General features: G+C 40.1%; 1 protein-coding gene across 1 annotated transcript; it reads left to right on the top strand.

Annotated features, from left to right (window-relative positions):
- Positions 1–10,291: 10,291 nt before the first annotated feature.
- LOC126691614 (uncharacterized) lies at positions 10,292–14,605 on the top strand. The gene is made up of 5 exons (XM_050386657.1): positions 10,292–11,008; positions 12,098–12,155; positions 12,236–12,353; positions 12,453–12,570; positions 13,935–14,605. Exons 1-5 carry the CDS (start codon positions 10,463–10,465, stop codon positions 13,986–13,988), a joined length of 894 nt encoding a protein of 297 aa, XP_050242614.1. The 5' UTR covers positions 10,292–10,462; the 3' UTR covers positions 13,989–14,605.
- Positions 14,606–15,326: the final 721 nt, after the last annotated feature.

The following is a 15,326-nucleotide window of genomic DNA, read 5'->3' on the forward strand; positions in this document are numbered from 1 at the left end:
TGGCTGGTCCCATGGCACTGTTCATGGACCAGTCATGTGATGAAAAACGTGTGAGTAGTATTTTCAACAATAAAAAATATTTTGTTACAGTATTTTTAACAATAAATTTTCAGTTTTCAACAAAATAAACAGTATTTAAATAGATCTTAAATTCTAAGAGTGTGCTAAAACAAAAGCCAAAATTATCATGTCCGGCTGTGATACAGGCGCACCATCGTGCCCAAGAAGCTACCAAGTGGGAATGGGACCACGTTGGGTGCACCATATATAATCAATAGTGCGTGAAAAATGAAAAAACAAATGCACCACAACTCCACAGAGCATAACCACAAACACACCTGCGTAGTTCATAATTGGGTCAGAAACAAAAGGCGGGAAAAAAAACAACGATGCAGGGAAGCAGAGATCAAGAATCGAGTCCTCTCATCGCCACCGTCCAAGACATTCAGAAACGCCTCATTCGACCTTCCTCTCTCCACTCTCCTCCAATCTCATCCCCGTACTCTCTCTCTCTCACAATTGCTTAATTAATTTCTTTAAATTTCAATTAATTTTGCTTGTTCAATTCAACTCTTATCGGTGTTTCAATCAGCAAGAAGAAGCAGCTTGAGGATTACTTGGATCCGGTTCTTCTCTCTGCGATCTCCTCCAAGATCGGTCGCGTAAAGAAGCAGAAGGTTCCATTACTTCCAGAGATGAAGAAGAAATTGGTCATGGTCAAGGATTTTGAGTGGCCTGTTGATGAATTGAATGCCTTCGTGGCTGATGCCAGCAGGAGCGACCAAGTCGTGGATCTCAACAACGATAATTTAGTAGATTTTATTGAAGAAGAAAGTGAAGAGTCTTGCACTCCGTTTCGGCGTTTTGAGCAATCTGCGTTAAAGCGTTTCAAGGAACTCGATCAACCATAATGGTTGCTCACGTGGAGTAGAGAACAATAAACACGATTTGATGCTTATCAAAGTTACTATTCATGTTCATGTAAGTATTATATTTACTGCGTATTGAATCAAGATTAAATATATGAAGACAAGGAAAATATACATTGATTATGTGATACAATCACTTTAACTATTTGAATTAAAAACCTCACTTGTCCAAACTATAGTAATCTTTCTAACATTAATTACATTTCGACAATCAACTTTTACCAAACTTGTTAGCCCTTTTTTTTTTTACGTTTACTATTTTTTTTTTCTTTTTTAACAGTTATAATACAAGGATCCAAACTGTTTATTTGTTGATTTTTTGGGATGATATGGCATGCACAATAAACATACAATCTTAAAAGATTGGAAGAACTCTTGTGAGGAGACTTCTCTGTAGGGATGAAAATGTGTTTATGTTAGTTTAATTATTTATTAAACAAATCAAGTTCAAGTCTACGTTTAGGTTTAATAAACAAGTCTAGCTCAAATATAATAATGTGTTTGTAAATAAACTTGTGGGGTCCAATAATTTATGGGTCCGGCCCACACGCTTATGGGAAGCCCACCGGTCTTAAATTGAAGGAGGCCAGGGCCCAAGCTCGAAATTAGGAAACATAAAAATAGCCCGAAGACATAGCCGAGGACGGTTTCGTCCTCGGCAGGTCCGAAACCTCAGGGATAGTAATGGAATACGAGTAAGCTAGAAAGATCAGAAAATATCCTGGGGAAGTTGTCTTTAATGCCCTTCCCTGACATGGCACTGCCCCTAACAGGGCCGGGATCTTAGGCATTATGGATCATCTCCAGCAATCTTTGGGATTAGACTGATGGGACAGATAGCTGTCCTAGAAAGATCGACCCTACACGTGGACGTAGGACAACAAACGTAGACTAGTATAAAAGAGAATGTTATATGACCAAAGGAGGGGGCTCTCTCATCGAGCTTCTGAAAAAGACTTGATAAAAGAGAATGCCTGGAGAATATACGCCGGACACCACCTAAAAACCCGCCGACGGGTAACCGAGGACAACACCATCGCTCCTCGGACATGATCCGAGGAGCCAAATCCTCCTAGACACATGATTAAAGGGCCTGAATATCTAGCCCAAAGCTTTATCTCATGTTAGTTCACCTAAAGTCCGGCCCGAAATGTCCCCCTGTGATCCAACGCTGGCCTTTTAATCCCACTCTCTACAAATATTATTGTGAGGGGCGAGCCTAACATCGTTGTTGGGCCGTTAAAGATTTTGTGTCCCTACAATTGGCGCCGTCTGTGGGAAAGGCTTGCGCGTTGGCGTAGGAGGTGTTTGAGTCAACTCTCTAGCCAGCTGAGGTTCGTGGGATTCCCTCCATCTCCGGCGATATGCCGTCGTTGCTCCGACCCGAATTTTTGCTAGGGGCTACGCCCTGCAGTGTCAACAGCGCGGACAGCTCTAGGGGCTTCCGGCTTCAGGCCAAATCCCCCCCCCCCCCGCCATGGTCTAAGGGCTGATCTCCAACAAGTTTTGGACAGAACCAAGGCCTTGCATGGTCCTCGGACCCAAGCCTCTGGGGAAACCAACTACTTAAAAAGAAATCTTACAAGTAATGGACAGAACCAAGGCCTTGCATGGTCCTCGGACCCAAGCCTATGGGGAAACCAAGTACAGAAAAGAAATCTTACAAGTAATGGACAGAACCAAGGCCTTGCATGGTCCTCGGACCCAAGCCTATGGGGAAACCAAGTACAAAAAAGAAATCTTACAAGTAATGGACAGAACCAAGGCCTTGCATGGTCCTCGGACCCAAGCCTATGGGGAAACCAAGTACAGAAAAGAAATCTTACAAGTAATGGACAGAACCAAGGTCTTGCATGGTCCTCGGACCCAAGCCTATGGGGAAACCAAGTACAGAAAAGAAATCTTACAAGTAATGGACAGAACCAAGGCCTTGCATGGTCCTCGGACCCAAGCCTATGGGGAAACCAAGTACAAAAAAGAAATCTTACAAGTAATGGACAGAACCAAGGCCTTGCATGGTCCTCGGACCCAAGCCTATGGGGAAACCAAGTACAAAAAAGAAATCTTACAAGTAATGGACAGAACCAAAGCCTTGCATGGTCCTCGGACCCAAGCCTATGGGGAAACCAAGTACAAAAAAGAAATCTTACAAGTAATGGACAGAACCAAGGCCTTGCATGGTCCTCGGACCCAAGCCTATGGGGAAACCAAGTACAGAAAAGAAATCTTACAAGTAATGGACAGAACCAAGGCCTTGCATGGTCCTCGGACCCAAGCCTATGGGGAAACCAAGTACAGAAAAGAAATCTTACAAGTAATGGACAGAACCAAGGCCTTGCATGGTCCTCGGACCCAAGCCTATGGGGGAAACCAAGTACAGAAAAGAAATCTTACAAGTCATGGACAGAACCAAGGCCTTGCATGGTCCTCGGACCCAAGCCTATGGGGAAACCAAGTACAAAAAAGAAATCTTACAAGTAATGGACAGAACCAAGGCCTTGCATGGTCCTCGGACCCAAGCCTATGGGGAAACCAAGTACAAAAAAGAAATCTTACAAGTAATGGATAGAACCAAGGCCTTGCATGGTCCTCGGACCCAAGCCTATGGGGAAACCAAGTACAAAAAAGAAATCTTACAAGTAATGGACAGAACCAAGGCCTTGCATGGTCCTCGGACCCAAGCCTATGGGGAAACCAAGTACAAAAAAGAAATCTTACAAGTAATGGACAGAACCAAGGCATTGCATGGTCCTCGGACTCAAGCCTATGGGGAAACCAAGTACGCAAAAGCGCCATCGGAGTCCCCTAACTCCCAGTCGATTGCTCGCATGGAATATTTATAAATCATCAGCCTTAGACGATATTCACGCGCTTATCACAGAGTACCCAACTGATATTCCGGTTAGTTTCTTAAGTTTGATTTATTACAAGTTATCGATATAATGCCTGATAGTGCTGACAGACGAGAGTTGGTTAGATTATGCTTCAAAGTAGCTTTATCACAAATATTTTCAAAGCAACACATACATAGAGCACATTCGTTCACAAAGTTGTGTTGCCCATTAGACCAACGCTTAAAACATGTAAATCAATTTCCATTTTTATTGCGATGAAGAAATAGTACAGTGTACAAACGAAAAGCTGGAATCAGCCTACGTCAAAGCTTACTACATAATCAAGAAAAAGAAAAATACAAGAAAGCTGGAGAAAGCCGAAGAGGTATGTCGGAGGAAAGGTTGGCTACAGTTCCGAGACCTTATTCTTCCCCCGCACCCTTACCTGCCCATAACTCAGGCAGCGCAAGAGACCCAACTTGAACCTGACACCGTTGAAGAAAAGGTGCAGGGAGTTGGAGGTGGTGGGGCTTTCTCTAAATATACGCCTGCCGCAAAGCAGAGGCGCTGATGGAGGAAAACCCTTCTTCTGCCGCACCAAAACTCTGGCATGGACAGAACCTGCTTCGGATTTTGACTAAAAGAGGGGAAGATTCCTTTCCCCCTCGGTGGAGATGGAGCCCCCTCGGTGGAGATGGAGCACCCTCCTGAACTTGTGTTTCCTGTGCCCATACCTTACTGTTATAAGCCTCATGAAGACACGGCGCCTCTGCGGCGGAGGAAGTTCTTTCTTCCCAACCCTCGCTTTCGACATGTTATGCCAAGAAAGGAGAGCTCCGGGTATGGGAAGCGTGATGTGGGAGAAAACTAAAAGGCTGGGTGTATATATAAAGCAACCCTCTCTCCCTCCTATTTATTTGAAAAGACAAGATAGTGACAGTCAACTCACGCGGCGTCCCAAGGAGCGCTACAGACAAAGTGGTCTTGGCTCAACTTCCAACGTCAACTGCAGCCAAAAGACTGAAGGAGCCTCGTAAAGACGCGCCTCGATCTTTGGGGCGTCAGAGAAGTACTGCATGGCCAGAGGTTGCAGAAATATCTCTTAATCCGCGGGTTCATTGAATTCGCGACCCAGGCCCATTTTGCATAAAGGCCCAAGGACACCCTGTTCGGCACCTCGGGAAATGCCTAATGAAAGGGAAAACCAAGTACTAATGCAGACGTTGGTCTTGGACAGAACCTAAGGCTTGCATGATCCTCGGACCCAGGCTAAAAGGGAAAACCAAGTACTAATGCGGACATTGGTCTTGGACAGAACCTAGGGCTTGCATGGTCCTCGGACTCAAGCTAAAAGGGAAAACCAAGTACTAATGCAGACATTGGTCTTGGACAGAACCTAAGGCTTGCATGGTCCTCGGACTCAAGCTAAAAGGGAAAACCAAGTACTGATGCAGACGTTGGTCTTGGACAGAACCTAAGGCTTGCATGATCCTCGGACCCAGGCTAAAAGGGAAAACCAAGTACTAATGCGGACATTGGTCTCGGACAGAACCTAAGGCTTGCATCATCCTCGGACTCAAGCTGAAAGGAAAAACCAAGTACTGATGCAGACATCGGTCTCGGACAGAACTTAAGGCTTGCATGGTCCTCGGACTCAAGCTGAAAGGGAAGACCAAGTACTAATGCAGACATTGGTCCCGGATAGAACCTAAGGCTTGCATGGTCCTCGGACCCAAGCTAAAAGGGAAAACCTAGTATCGATAAAGACCCAAGTCTCGGACTCAAGCCTAAAGGGAAAAAGTCAAGTACATAAGATAAAACGCATAAGTCTTGAACAAAACCCAGGTTTTGCAAAGTCCTCGGACTCAGGCTGCTTGGGAAATCAACTGCCCGAATGAAGAAATTTCTCGGCTTAAATACTGGAAAGGGTTAAGTCTCGCGTATCATGAAAATGGCAGAACAACCTAATGATCGTCAACCTAAAGAGGCCATTCATCCGGTGGGTAACACGTCCTCGGATAGCTACTTCTTACATCTTATTGAAGCATTTAATACCCATCACGGCTAATTTTAAGATAAGTCTCATTCCTCACTGGTCGGATTGCTATGTTGAATAATAATTTTGTTAAAGTCATCGTGGCATCTTTTTATCAACAATTACTTTGGCCTTATTTATTATCGATTGAAATGCTATACTATTATGCCGAGCAGCGCTTTCACATTTGTTAAAATATATAAACAAGACATACGAAATAGAGTAACGATAACTTTTATTAATATGAAAAATTGTTACAACGTACAAGGAAAGGCTTAAACGAGCCTATACAAAAAATGAACTGCTAAGACAGTAACAACATCCGTAACACAAGTAAAACATCAGGTGTCTTCTGAATTCGCCTTCAAAGTCTTTCTGAAATCTATGCCTCAGTACTGCTCATATCAGGAGAAGATCCTTATACAAAAATAATGAAGGAGAAGGAAGAAGAATTAGAAGACATGGAAGCACTTCAGCAAGCTCTTGTCACTAAAGAATCCAAGGGAAAAAGAAGATGGAGGACATGAGCGGGAAGGAGGAGAAGAAGAGGGAAGCAATGAAAAGAAAGTAAAAGGAGCAAAAGAGGGAGAAGGGGAGCCATATTAGGTATGCTCATGAGAGAGCGGATGGAGATGACAAGGGAGGTTTTCGACTCGGTCACACCAGAAATGGGGTGTGACGAGTCCCTGCTTCGGATTTTGGCTAAAAGAATGGGGAGGCAAATCTTAAGCCTCCGCCATCCTTACCCTGACCGAGCCGTCTCAAGTTTTATCAGGACATGGCATTTCTGGGAAAGGAAGGATTTGTTCATGGTGGATTACTATGAGAGAAGTATTATTGAGTGGGGAGGAGTCGGATGGAGGAAGTGGATTCTGAGAAGAACGTGAGGGATTCAGATATGAGAGAGTCACCCTCTGTCTTCTCTCTTTATATAGGGAACGAAGAAGAGGGTATGTGACATATTCAGATCCCCAGGGAAATCCAGAGTATAACGCGCCGTTTCGTTCTCCCACACCATCAGTAACCGTTGCATTTGGGAGGCCTCGTAAATGGGAAGACATTAAAGACACGCTGCAGATAACCACGCAGCATAACGGCAGCGTGCGCAAATCCAGGAAAAACGGCTCGTAGACCGGTGCGTTCCTTGTGGAGGGGAAGAGTCGCCAATGTTGATCAAGATCCGAAGAAAGTGAACGGCAATAAGGGCTTGACATCATCAAAATCCACCTGTCCTACCATGATGTTGGACAGCAGGATTTTGAGGGGCTAATGTGGGGTCCAATAATTTATGGGTCCGGCCCACACGCTTATGGGAAGCCCACCGGTCTTAAATTGAAGGAGGCCAGGGCCCAAGCTCGAAATTAGGAAACATAAAAATAGCCCGAAGACATAGCCGAGGACGGTTTCGTCCTCGGCAGGTCCGAAACCTCAGGGATAGTAATGGAATACGAGTAAGCTAGAAAGATCAGAAAATATCCTGGGGAAGTTGTCTTTAATGCCCTTCCCTGACATGGCACTGCCCCTAACAGGGCCGAAATCTTAGGCATTATGGATCATCTCCAGCAATCTTTGGGATTAGACTGATGGGACAGATAGCTGTCCTAGAAAGATCGACCCTACACGTGGACGTAGGACAACAAACGTAGACTAGTATAAAAGAGAATGTTATATGACCAAAGGAGGGGGCTCTCTCATCGAGCTTCTGAAAAAGACTTGATGAAAGAGAATGCCTGGAGAATATACGCCGGACACCACCTAAAAACCCGCCGACGGGTAACCGAGGACAACACCATCGCTCCTCGGACATGATCCGAGGAGCCAAATCCTCCTAGACACATGATTAAAGGGCCTGAATATCCAGCCCAAAGCTTTATCTCATGTTAGTTCACCTAAAGTCCGGCCCGAAATGTCCCCCTGTGATCCAACGCTGGCCTTTTAATCTCACTCTCTACAAATATTATTGTGAGGGGCGAGCCCAACATCGTTGTTGGGCCGTTAAAGATTTTGTGTCCCTACAAAACTTATGAGTAGAAAACTCTGATTTATTTATATATATATATATATATATATAGTCTTGAGATTGGATGGTGTAAAATTGTAAATAAATTAATATAAAATCAAATTAATGTTTATAATTTATTGAAATTATAAAATAGTTTATTTCATACTATAAATTTTATATAATTCGTAACATGCTTGGTTAATCTATTTTTAAAATAAATTTGTGAGAATGCCCTTTTTTGTGACACTTAGGCCCAAGGATCCCGGGCCTAAATAAAAGGTTTGATGAACCAGGCCTTGACTCACCGCAGCTAACGAGCTGTTTAAGAATCAAGTGGTATACAGGGGATGCTCCTGACAATATAAAAAATGACAAGCAAGGATATCCGTATTGAAGAATGCCAAAAAAAAAACCAACAAGATAAATTAAGAAGGAAAGAAAACGGGATTAGCAATGTGATACAAAATTAATGCTGAGGGGATCATGGGAAATATGAGGCATATTTCATTAATACATTGTCTGTTTAATTACAGAAAGCTCACTAGGACGTGATACAATGTTCAATCGAGTTCAAAAATTATAGTCTTGAGTGGCTATTTCAGCCTTCAAAACTTGCAAAGTTTGATTCTCTTTAAATCTGAGTATGTGCAATAGTGGCTTTTACAGGATACCGGAAAGCAATATTTGTTTTTCCCTTAGTATTTTTTCTCTCTCTTCACCACAGATTTACTGATAATTTTTTTTTATCTAGAAAATCTCTTCTTTTTTTGTGCTTCTCTCTTTTTTTCGCTGCCCTTTCTTCGCAACCCATCCCTTCCTTTTATAATGGAGTTTTGGTCTTCCTGGGGAACCGTTGGTTCCCCTGTTTTTCCCTTTTGCAAACAAAGCACGTCCTGTACCTATCACTCGGTAAGTCCCATTTCCGTTTTTTCTCATTCTTTCCTTCTTTCAGTTCTGATTCTTTTGAAAGTTCCTGGTTGGCCATCTTCTTTGGGATGTGCTGAGGTATGCACTTTTCGGCATCCCTGTTTTTTGGCAGTTTCCACTTTTCCCTTTTCTTTCCTATCTGGGCGGAATCCTGTTCTGCCAACTTGAAAGCCGCTTGTTATCATTCTTTTTTTTGTGCTTCCCTATTCGGGTTCCCCGAGGTTTTTTTCTGTCTGTGCCATGAGAGGTCGCTGGGTTCTACTGGCGCTTGTGTTCTTTTGCTTTTGTTTCTTATTTTCTTCTTCTGTCTTTTTCTTTCGAGCTGTCCTAGTCTTCCTTTGTCTTTGTACCTGAAAGGATCCACGCCTCTTGATGGTTCCTGAGGATCCTTACTTCTTATCCCTTGTCGTGGTTCTCTTTTTTTTGGATGCTTCTTCGTCTGGGCCTCAAGATCCCCTAGGCCTTTTTTATTCCTTCATGGGTCTCCTGCATCTGCTACTTTAGGCTTAGCTTGATTTTTCCTTTTGGGCTTGACTCATTCTTTTGGGCTTCCTTCACTATGATCCTTTTTAGACCTCAACAAAATTTATTTATGAAAATAATTCTATTTAATTAACTCAAACAATATAATTTCAATTATAATTTATTTCTTAATTATTAGCATATATTTATAATAAAAGGACAAAATATTTAATCTTGGTGTATATTATATGCAGGGAAATGATACATTAATCAAGTAACTCGTGATCAACAAAACAATAAACTAAACATAAACATATAATCTAACTTGGTTATGAACTTTGTTTGAAACAAAGTTGATTAGGAATTCTTTAGAGTTCCTTAGGTGTTGTACATTAAGTTCCTCAATTAAGTTCAAACACATTGTTCTATTGACCAATAAAACACAAATCTTTTTCAACTACAATTAAATTCAATTGAATTATATGTTCATATTTTTTTTTTAAAAAACCTAATGTTCAGTATTTAAATTTTACGTAATTAAATAAACAATTTTGAATTTTTAATACTCAACTTGGTTTGATTTGTTTACATTTTTTTAGACTCATAGATAGTGGGGGAAGGAAAACTAGTATGGTTTAAATCACAAATATAAAGTATCACAAAAGATGTCATTATTACTATACTATCACTTACACCAATTTTATTTACCGTCTACAATTTAGTGTAAAGATTGCATAAACTTAGAGGATTCATATTGTGCACCACGTGTTCTACTCAAAAAAAAAAAGAAAAGAAAGATGAAACCTTAATTTGTTTCATTGGTGAGCAATGAATGAGCATATGCTGTGGTTGGTTGGAATTGGATCCCTCAATTTCAAATATTGTCCATTTCCTCAATTTCGTAATTCGGATTCAAATTTACAACTCTATAAAAGTGTACAGGCAGCCATGTCATTTAAGAAAATTGAACACTAAAAATTAGATAATAAAAAAAAAAGTGAAATTATTATAGAATTTGTTCACCAAATTCAAACAGCAACACAAAGTAAAGTGTTACGACACCGTTTCCTCGCATCACACAAATTTGAATTTAAAAAACATCTTCTCGCGCGCCGTGCCCAGCACTGCTGCCCTTTTATTTCTTCAGAAAGAATTGAGACTTGAGAAGAAACCAGATCTTCTTACCTCTCAGCTCAAAATCATAAACCTCTCACAAATTTATTAAAGCTCTATTTCCAGTCTTCAAAAACTCCCAAGCCTCAATACCAAAAAAATGGCCTCCATAGTTCCTCACTCTGTCTCCGACGACAGGGACCTCGACGACGCAGATTTATGGGCCGTAATCGACTCCGCCGTGGCCTCTCATTCCGCCTCCAAATCCCTCGCTATCAGATCCCCCAATTTCCAATCCCTATCCCCAATCTCAAACCCCTCGCCGCCATCAAAGCTCTCTAAATACCCTAAAACCCCAAACTCCAACCAGTCCGACACCAAATCTAGGGTTTCGGTCCAAGGCGAGGTGATTCAAGAACCCTGGGTCTATCGCCCGCCGCGGAAGGTCGCAAGGACTTGTGCTTCGGAAGCTAGCGAGACCAGTCCTCTTATCGTGCTCAAAAACGTGCAGCGCACGCCGACCACTCCGGTGTATTCGTCGCCGGAAGCGCATTTGTCGCCGGAGATTGGGAAGTTCAGTGTGAAGGAGCTTAGTCGTCGTTCGGAAAGCTATGGGCGGAGCGAGGAGAAGCATATGGTGCATAGCTTGTCTGGGAGGTTCCCTTCAGTTTCACTGTTTAAGGAGTATCAGAATGCAGCTATGGCGGTAATTTACTTTGATTTGAGTTTCAAAATTAATTTTTATGTTATATATTGGATTAAGTTGATTTTGCTTGTGTGAAATCAATTTTATTTATTTATTTTTTTTAAGCGTGGCACGTAAGAAACACAAAATGTTAAATCATTTCAACAATGATGGACTCGGATTCTAATGAATTGTATTTTTGTTTTTGTTAAATGTATGACATATGTTATATGTGATAAATTTGCCTATTGTTTCAGAGGATTTGTATTCGGTTGTAAGGGTTTAATTCATAGTATAAAGTACTGATGTAAGATTAAAGAAGAGACAATTTAGTAGTACTGTAGTAAAAACCATTGTGTTTTGGTGTTTGACAGGTATGATCAATATATGTTACTCACTTATAATAGGACATGTAAGATTTTAATTCATGTAACAATGGGTGTCCTTTGGATTAGTGATAGAGAGCACTCAGACCAGCATTATGTTGATGAGACACAACTACAAGCACATGGTAGAATGTGTCTTATAAATTGGTGTAATTTGAAATACGTCCTATTGTAGACTAGTGCCTCTAATGTGACACAACCCTTGTTCTTTGGTTGGAAGTTTCTTCAGAACCTTCCTATGTTCCCCATTTCTTCTCTCTGGTCAGGCCTTTTGGTGAATTTGATTTTTGTTGTATGTTTAACTTAAGAAGTGGTAAAAGTAAAACCCAAGTGTTCTAGCCCAAGTGTACCTTTTATAAGACAACCCTTTAGACTTTAGTGCAGTTGTTTTCATTAATGTCTCTGTTGCCTTTTTGGATTTCAGCTAGCAACTTTTTAAATTTGAATTTACTTAGTTTTCCCTTTTACTTTTACTTTACACCTCTTACTGTCCTACAGGCTTAAGTTACTATTTCCCTGCTTGTTTAGATGAATTTTTGAAGCATCTCATGCTTGAATATTGAATTTCTATCATATGTTTGGAATGAACTTAAAATATCTGCACAGACACAATATAGTGTTAGTTGTTACATGCTCCTGTAATGGATGGGTGCACATGCCACACATCGTACACTCCAAAGGAATTTCATGCAATTTGTTCTAATCAAATCCTGTCAATGGACAGATATTGGAGAGAAGTGATTACGTGATGATTTCTGGAAACCCTTTCATAAAAAAATCAGGTAAAAGATTATGGGTATCTCCTCTCTTGCTGTTTCAACATGAAGCAATAAACATAACATCCGATGTCTGTATTAAGCAGGGTGGAGGAAGATATCATTCTACTTCAACCTCTCTTTTGAAATCAGAGACAAGACTATTGAATTTGATGAAAATCGAAACGTTCAGCGTGCTGAATTTGTGGTTCGGGCATACATGCAGTATGTTATCTGGCTTTTGAGTATTAAACCATATTGTTAGTATATCTAATGTATTATTTGTTCTGACTATGATTTGCTATTCTTTTCTTTTGTTGCTAGAGGTGGTAGGTTCTCAGATGGGTGGGGCTCATGTGAGCGGCGTGAGAAGAGATTTTTAAAACCAAATCATGATATACCCAGTACAGCAGAGACCAGAGCGAAAAATAAATCATGCCAGGTATATCTTTTCTTCTTGCAGTTGGCTTGTGCCTAAATATGCTATTGATATTCAACAACTAGCTGTTCATATGATTGTTGCATTTTCACTGGTTTACATAGACAGTAAGCTTTGATGTTAGACTAGCGTCATAATCATTGGCTGAAGCTTGGATCAGCTTAGAGTCTTATCATATTGTTAGTATGTAGCTTTAGTATCGTTTCTTTTCTTTCTGTGGATCCTATAGATGCCATAAATAATAAAATGGAACAAGTAGTATAGCTCAGTAAGTTACATTGAGTTGATTGCCATTGGTCACATATTGTTTCTTCAAGGCAAAGATAAATGTCACACCTAGGTTGAACCTATGGCCCACCCTTCACTCTTTGTTTAGAGGAGGGAGGTGATGCCCTTTGGTCTACAGACAATTGCCATTGCCATTGTTTGCACAACATGTAGTCTAGAAGACAAAAGTAGAATTTTTGTTAAACAGTATAAAATTTCAAGTATTTTTCATTAAGAAAATTTTCCTGAATGTTAAATATGTGCTTGCATTAAAATTTTAGTCTCTTGAAGCTAGCTGTTGTCAAGTCTCAATGTTACAAGTTGGTGATACCTCTATTGTATGAAGATAGTATCAGAGCTTTCATTATGAAGATTATGCAAGACACTGATCAAATGTTGGAATTTGGGAAAGATTTCTAGACACAAAGACAACATTTTCAGATAATTTTAGTCTGGAAGTGCTACAACAATGTGTCATGGATTTAGATGCTTGCAAGCTTCACTGGCTGTCCTGTAAATGACTCAAATATTGCATTATTTGTATCATTCATATTAGGATATGCTGTCTTGCCTCATTAACTAATACCTGAGCCTTTCTTCTCCTTAGCTAACCATTAGAAAATGGTGCATGACCCATGATTCTAATTTGCATTGTTTCATTTCCAATGCTATGAAGTCATTATTTGTACAATTTGATGGTCTATACCCTGCTGCATGCTGGATTAGCTATGTGTAACATCAAGATTTTCTTGCATACAATTGAAATTCCCTTATTATTCTTCTTTTTTCCCTTTTTTTTTCCCATAGCACACTCGAGTTGGCACAATATGCATGTGACATTCCCCAGTCCCACAATGATAATTTGCTTTCTTTTAGATATTGATGATTCACTTTCTCCAAAGAATTTGATGGATAATGGGGAAATGGATCTGTTTCACCATTTGAGTTTTAAGCTATCTTGTTCTCATTGTTAAATTTTTGTGATTAGAGACATCTTTGTAAAACAAAGTGAAATGTAGAAGGGGATTTTTATTATTATTAATATAGCCTACTTTTCTGCTGAAAAGTGAAAGCTCACATCTGTAGTTTTACATTTGCAGGACCTGCTTGGAATTGGAGAATATCGACCAGGTGCAAGCCAAGGCCAAAGATGAGAAACATCAACCTCGAATCCAGTCAGCAATTCTGGTCCACCACATCCTCTGAATTGTGTTAAGAAATTATCAGATTCAGACTGGGTATGGTGTCAGCAAAAAGCTCTCACCAGTCAACATATTTACACTGATTTGACCGTGAATTGTAAATATGATTTTACTAATATGTACCATAAGGGCCCACATTAACGGGACCCTTGTAAAAATGAGGTAAAACAAGATTCTGTAGATGACTATATGCTTGTTCGAGTGAGCCTAATTGTTCCTTCAACAAGTGAAAGCCATTGAAACATGCATATATAAAGAGATGAAATTTCATTTTTCTCCCCTCCTAGGGGAAATGAACAAGAAGGGAAGGCAGGAATATGGAGAATAACGTCTATTTTTGCTCTTGTTGTGCAACAATCCAAAAATCATGATGAAATTGAAGAGTTTGAGACTTTTGAGAACATATGCAGAATGTGTCAGAGCTTGGGCAGAATTGCATGATAGCGAAGGGAGCTTGTTTTGGACAAGGGAGTAAGAGAATAGAGCTTTTGGACCAAAAAGAAAAAGTTGGCCTCCAAAGACAGGATGACGAAACAGTTGATATATACCAAAGCACAACGATTTCCTTTTTCAGTTTTTTCAGTCTTTAACAAGGCATATTGTCCTCCTCCCCCATATTGAAAAATAATAACCCATCATCCGTGGTGGCAATACGTTCCACAAAATTAGCTTCACAAGCCCCATGTATTACTATGAGATTATTATGCCAACGTATAAAATCACAAAAATAGATGCTGCATGAAATGGACCACAAAGATTGGAATAATGGACCTGCCAAGTATAACCTACCGTGGACCAAAATTGATATTCTTTCTTAAATTTTGATTTTTAGGATAAATTATTAAGTCATGGAGGATTGCTGAAATGGTATTCTTAGTCATTTTAACAGATAAAATTCTGCTATTTATGCAAATGTGATATTGTTTAGTAATTATTTTATTTTTTTATTTTTGTGTTGATTAAGAATCTAACTCACATTTGCATATATGACATTATTTCATTGGTTGGGAGGATCATTTTAGCAATGTTTAGGTGTACTTAATAATTTCTCCATTTTCAGCGTTGACAGTATTTTTCTATGAAAAGAGATATGGTTTTCAAATAATCTCCAATAAGGAAGTGAGTTTTTAAGCACCAGCATTAGATTTTGTGTTTCTATAAAAGTCATAAAAATATAGCCAGGTGGACGATTGTGATTTGTTTAAACAACAAATCAAAGCAACAAAAATAATCCAATATATGAAGGGCTATTCTAGTAATTTATAGCCAAAAAAGAAAAGGAAAGTAGCC

The sequence above is a fragment of the Quercus robur genome, chromosome 7 (genome assembly GCF_932294415.1).
Source record: "Quercus robur chromosome 7, dhQueRobu3.1, whole genome shotgun sequence".
In the NCBI taxonomy this organism is placed as follows: Eukaryota; Viridiplantae; Streptophyta; class Magnoliopsida; order Fagales; family Fagaceae; genus Quercus; species Quercus robur.

Coding starts and splice junctions, on each gene's coding strand:
- LOC126691614 (XM_050386657.1), top strand. CDS start 10,463: ATGGCCTCCATAGTTCCTCACTCTGTCTCCGACGACAGGGACCTCGAC. Junction 11,009..12,097: donor ATCAGAATGCAGCTATGGCG/GTAATTTACTTT, acceptor GTCAATGGACAG/ATATTGGAGAGAAGTGATTA. Junction 12,354..12,452: donor GTGGTTCGGGCATACATGCA/GTATGTTATCTG, acceptor TTTTGTTGCTAG/AGGTGGTAGGTTCTCAGATG.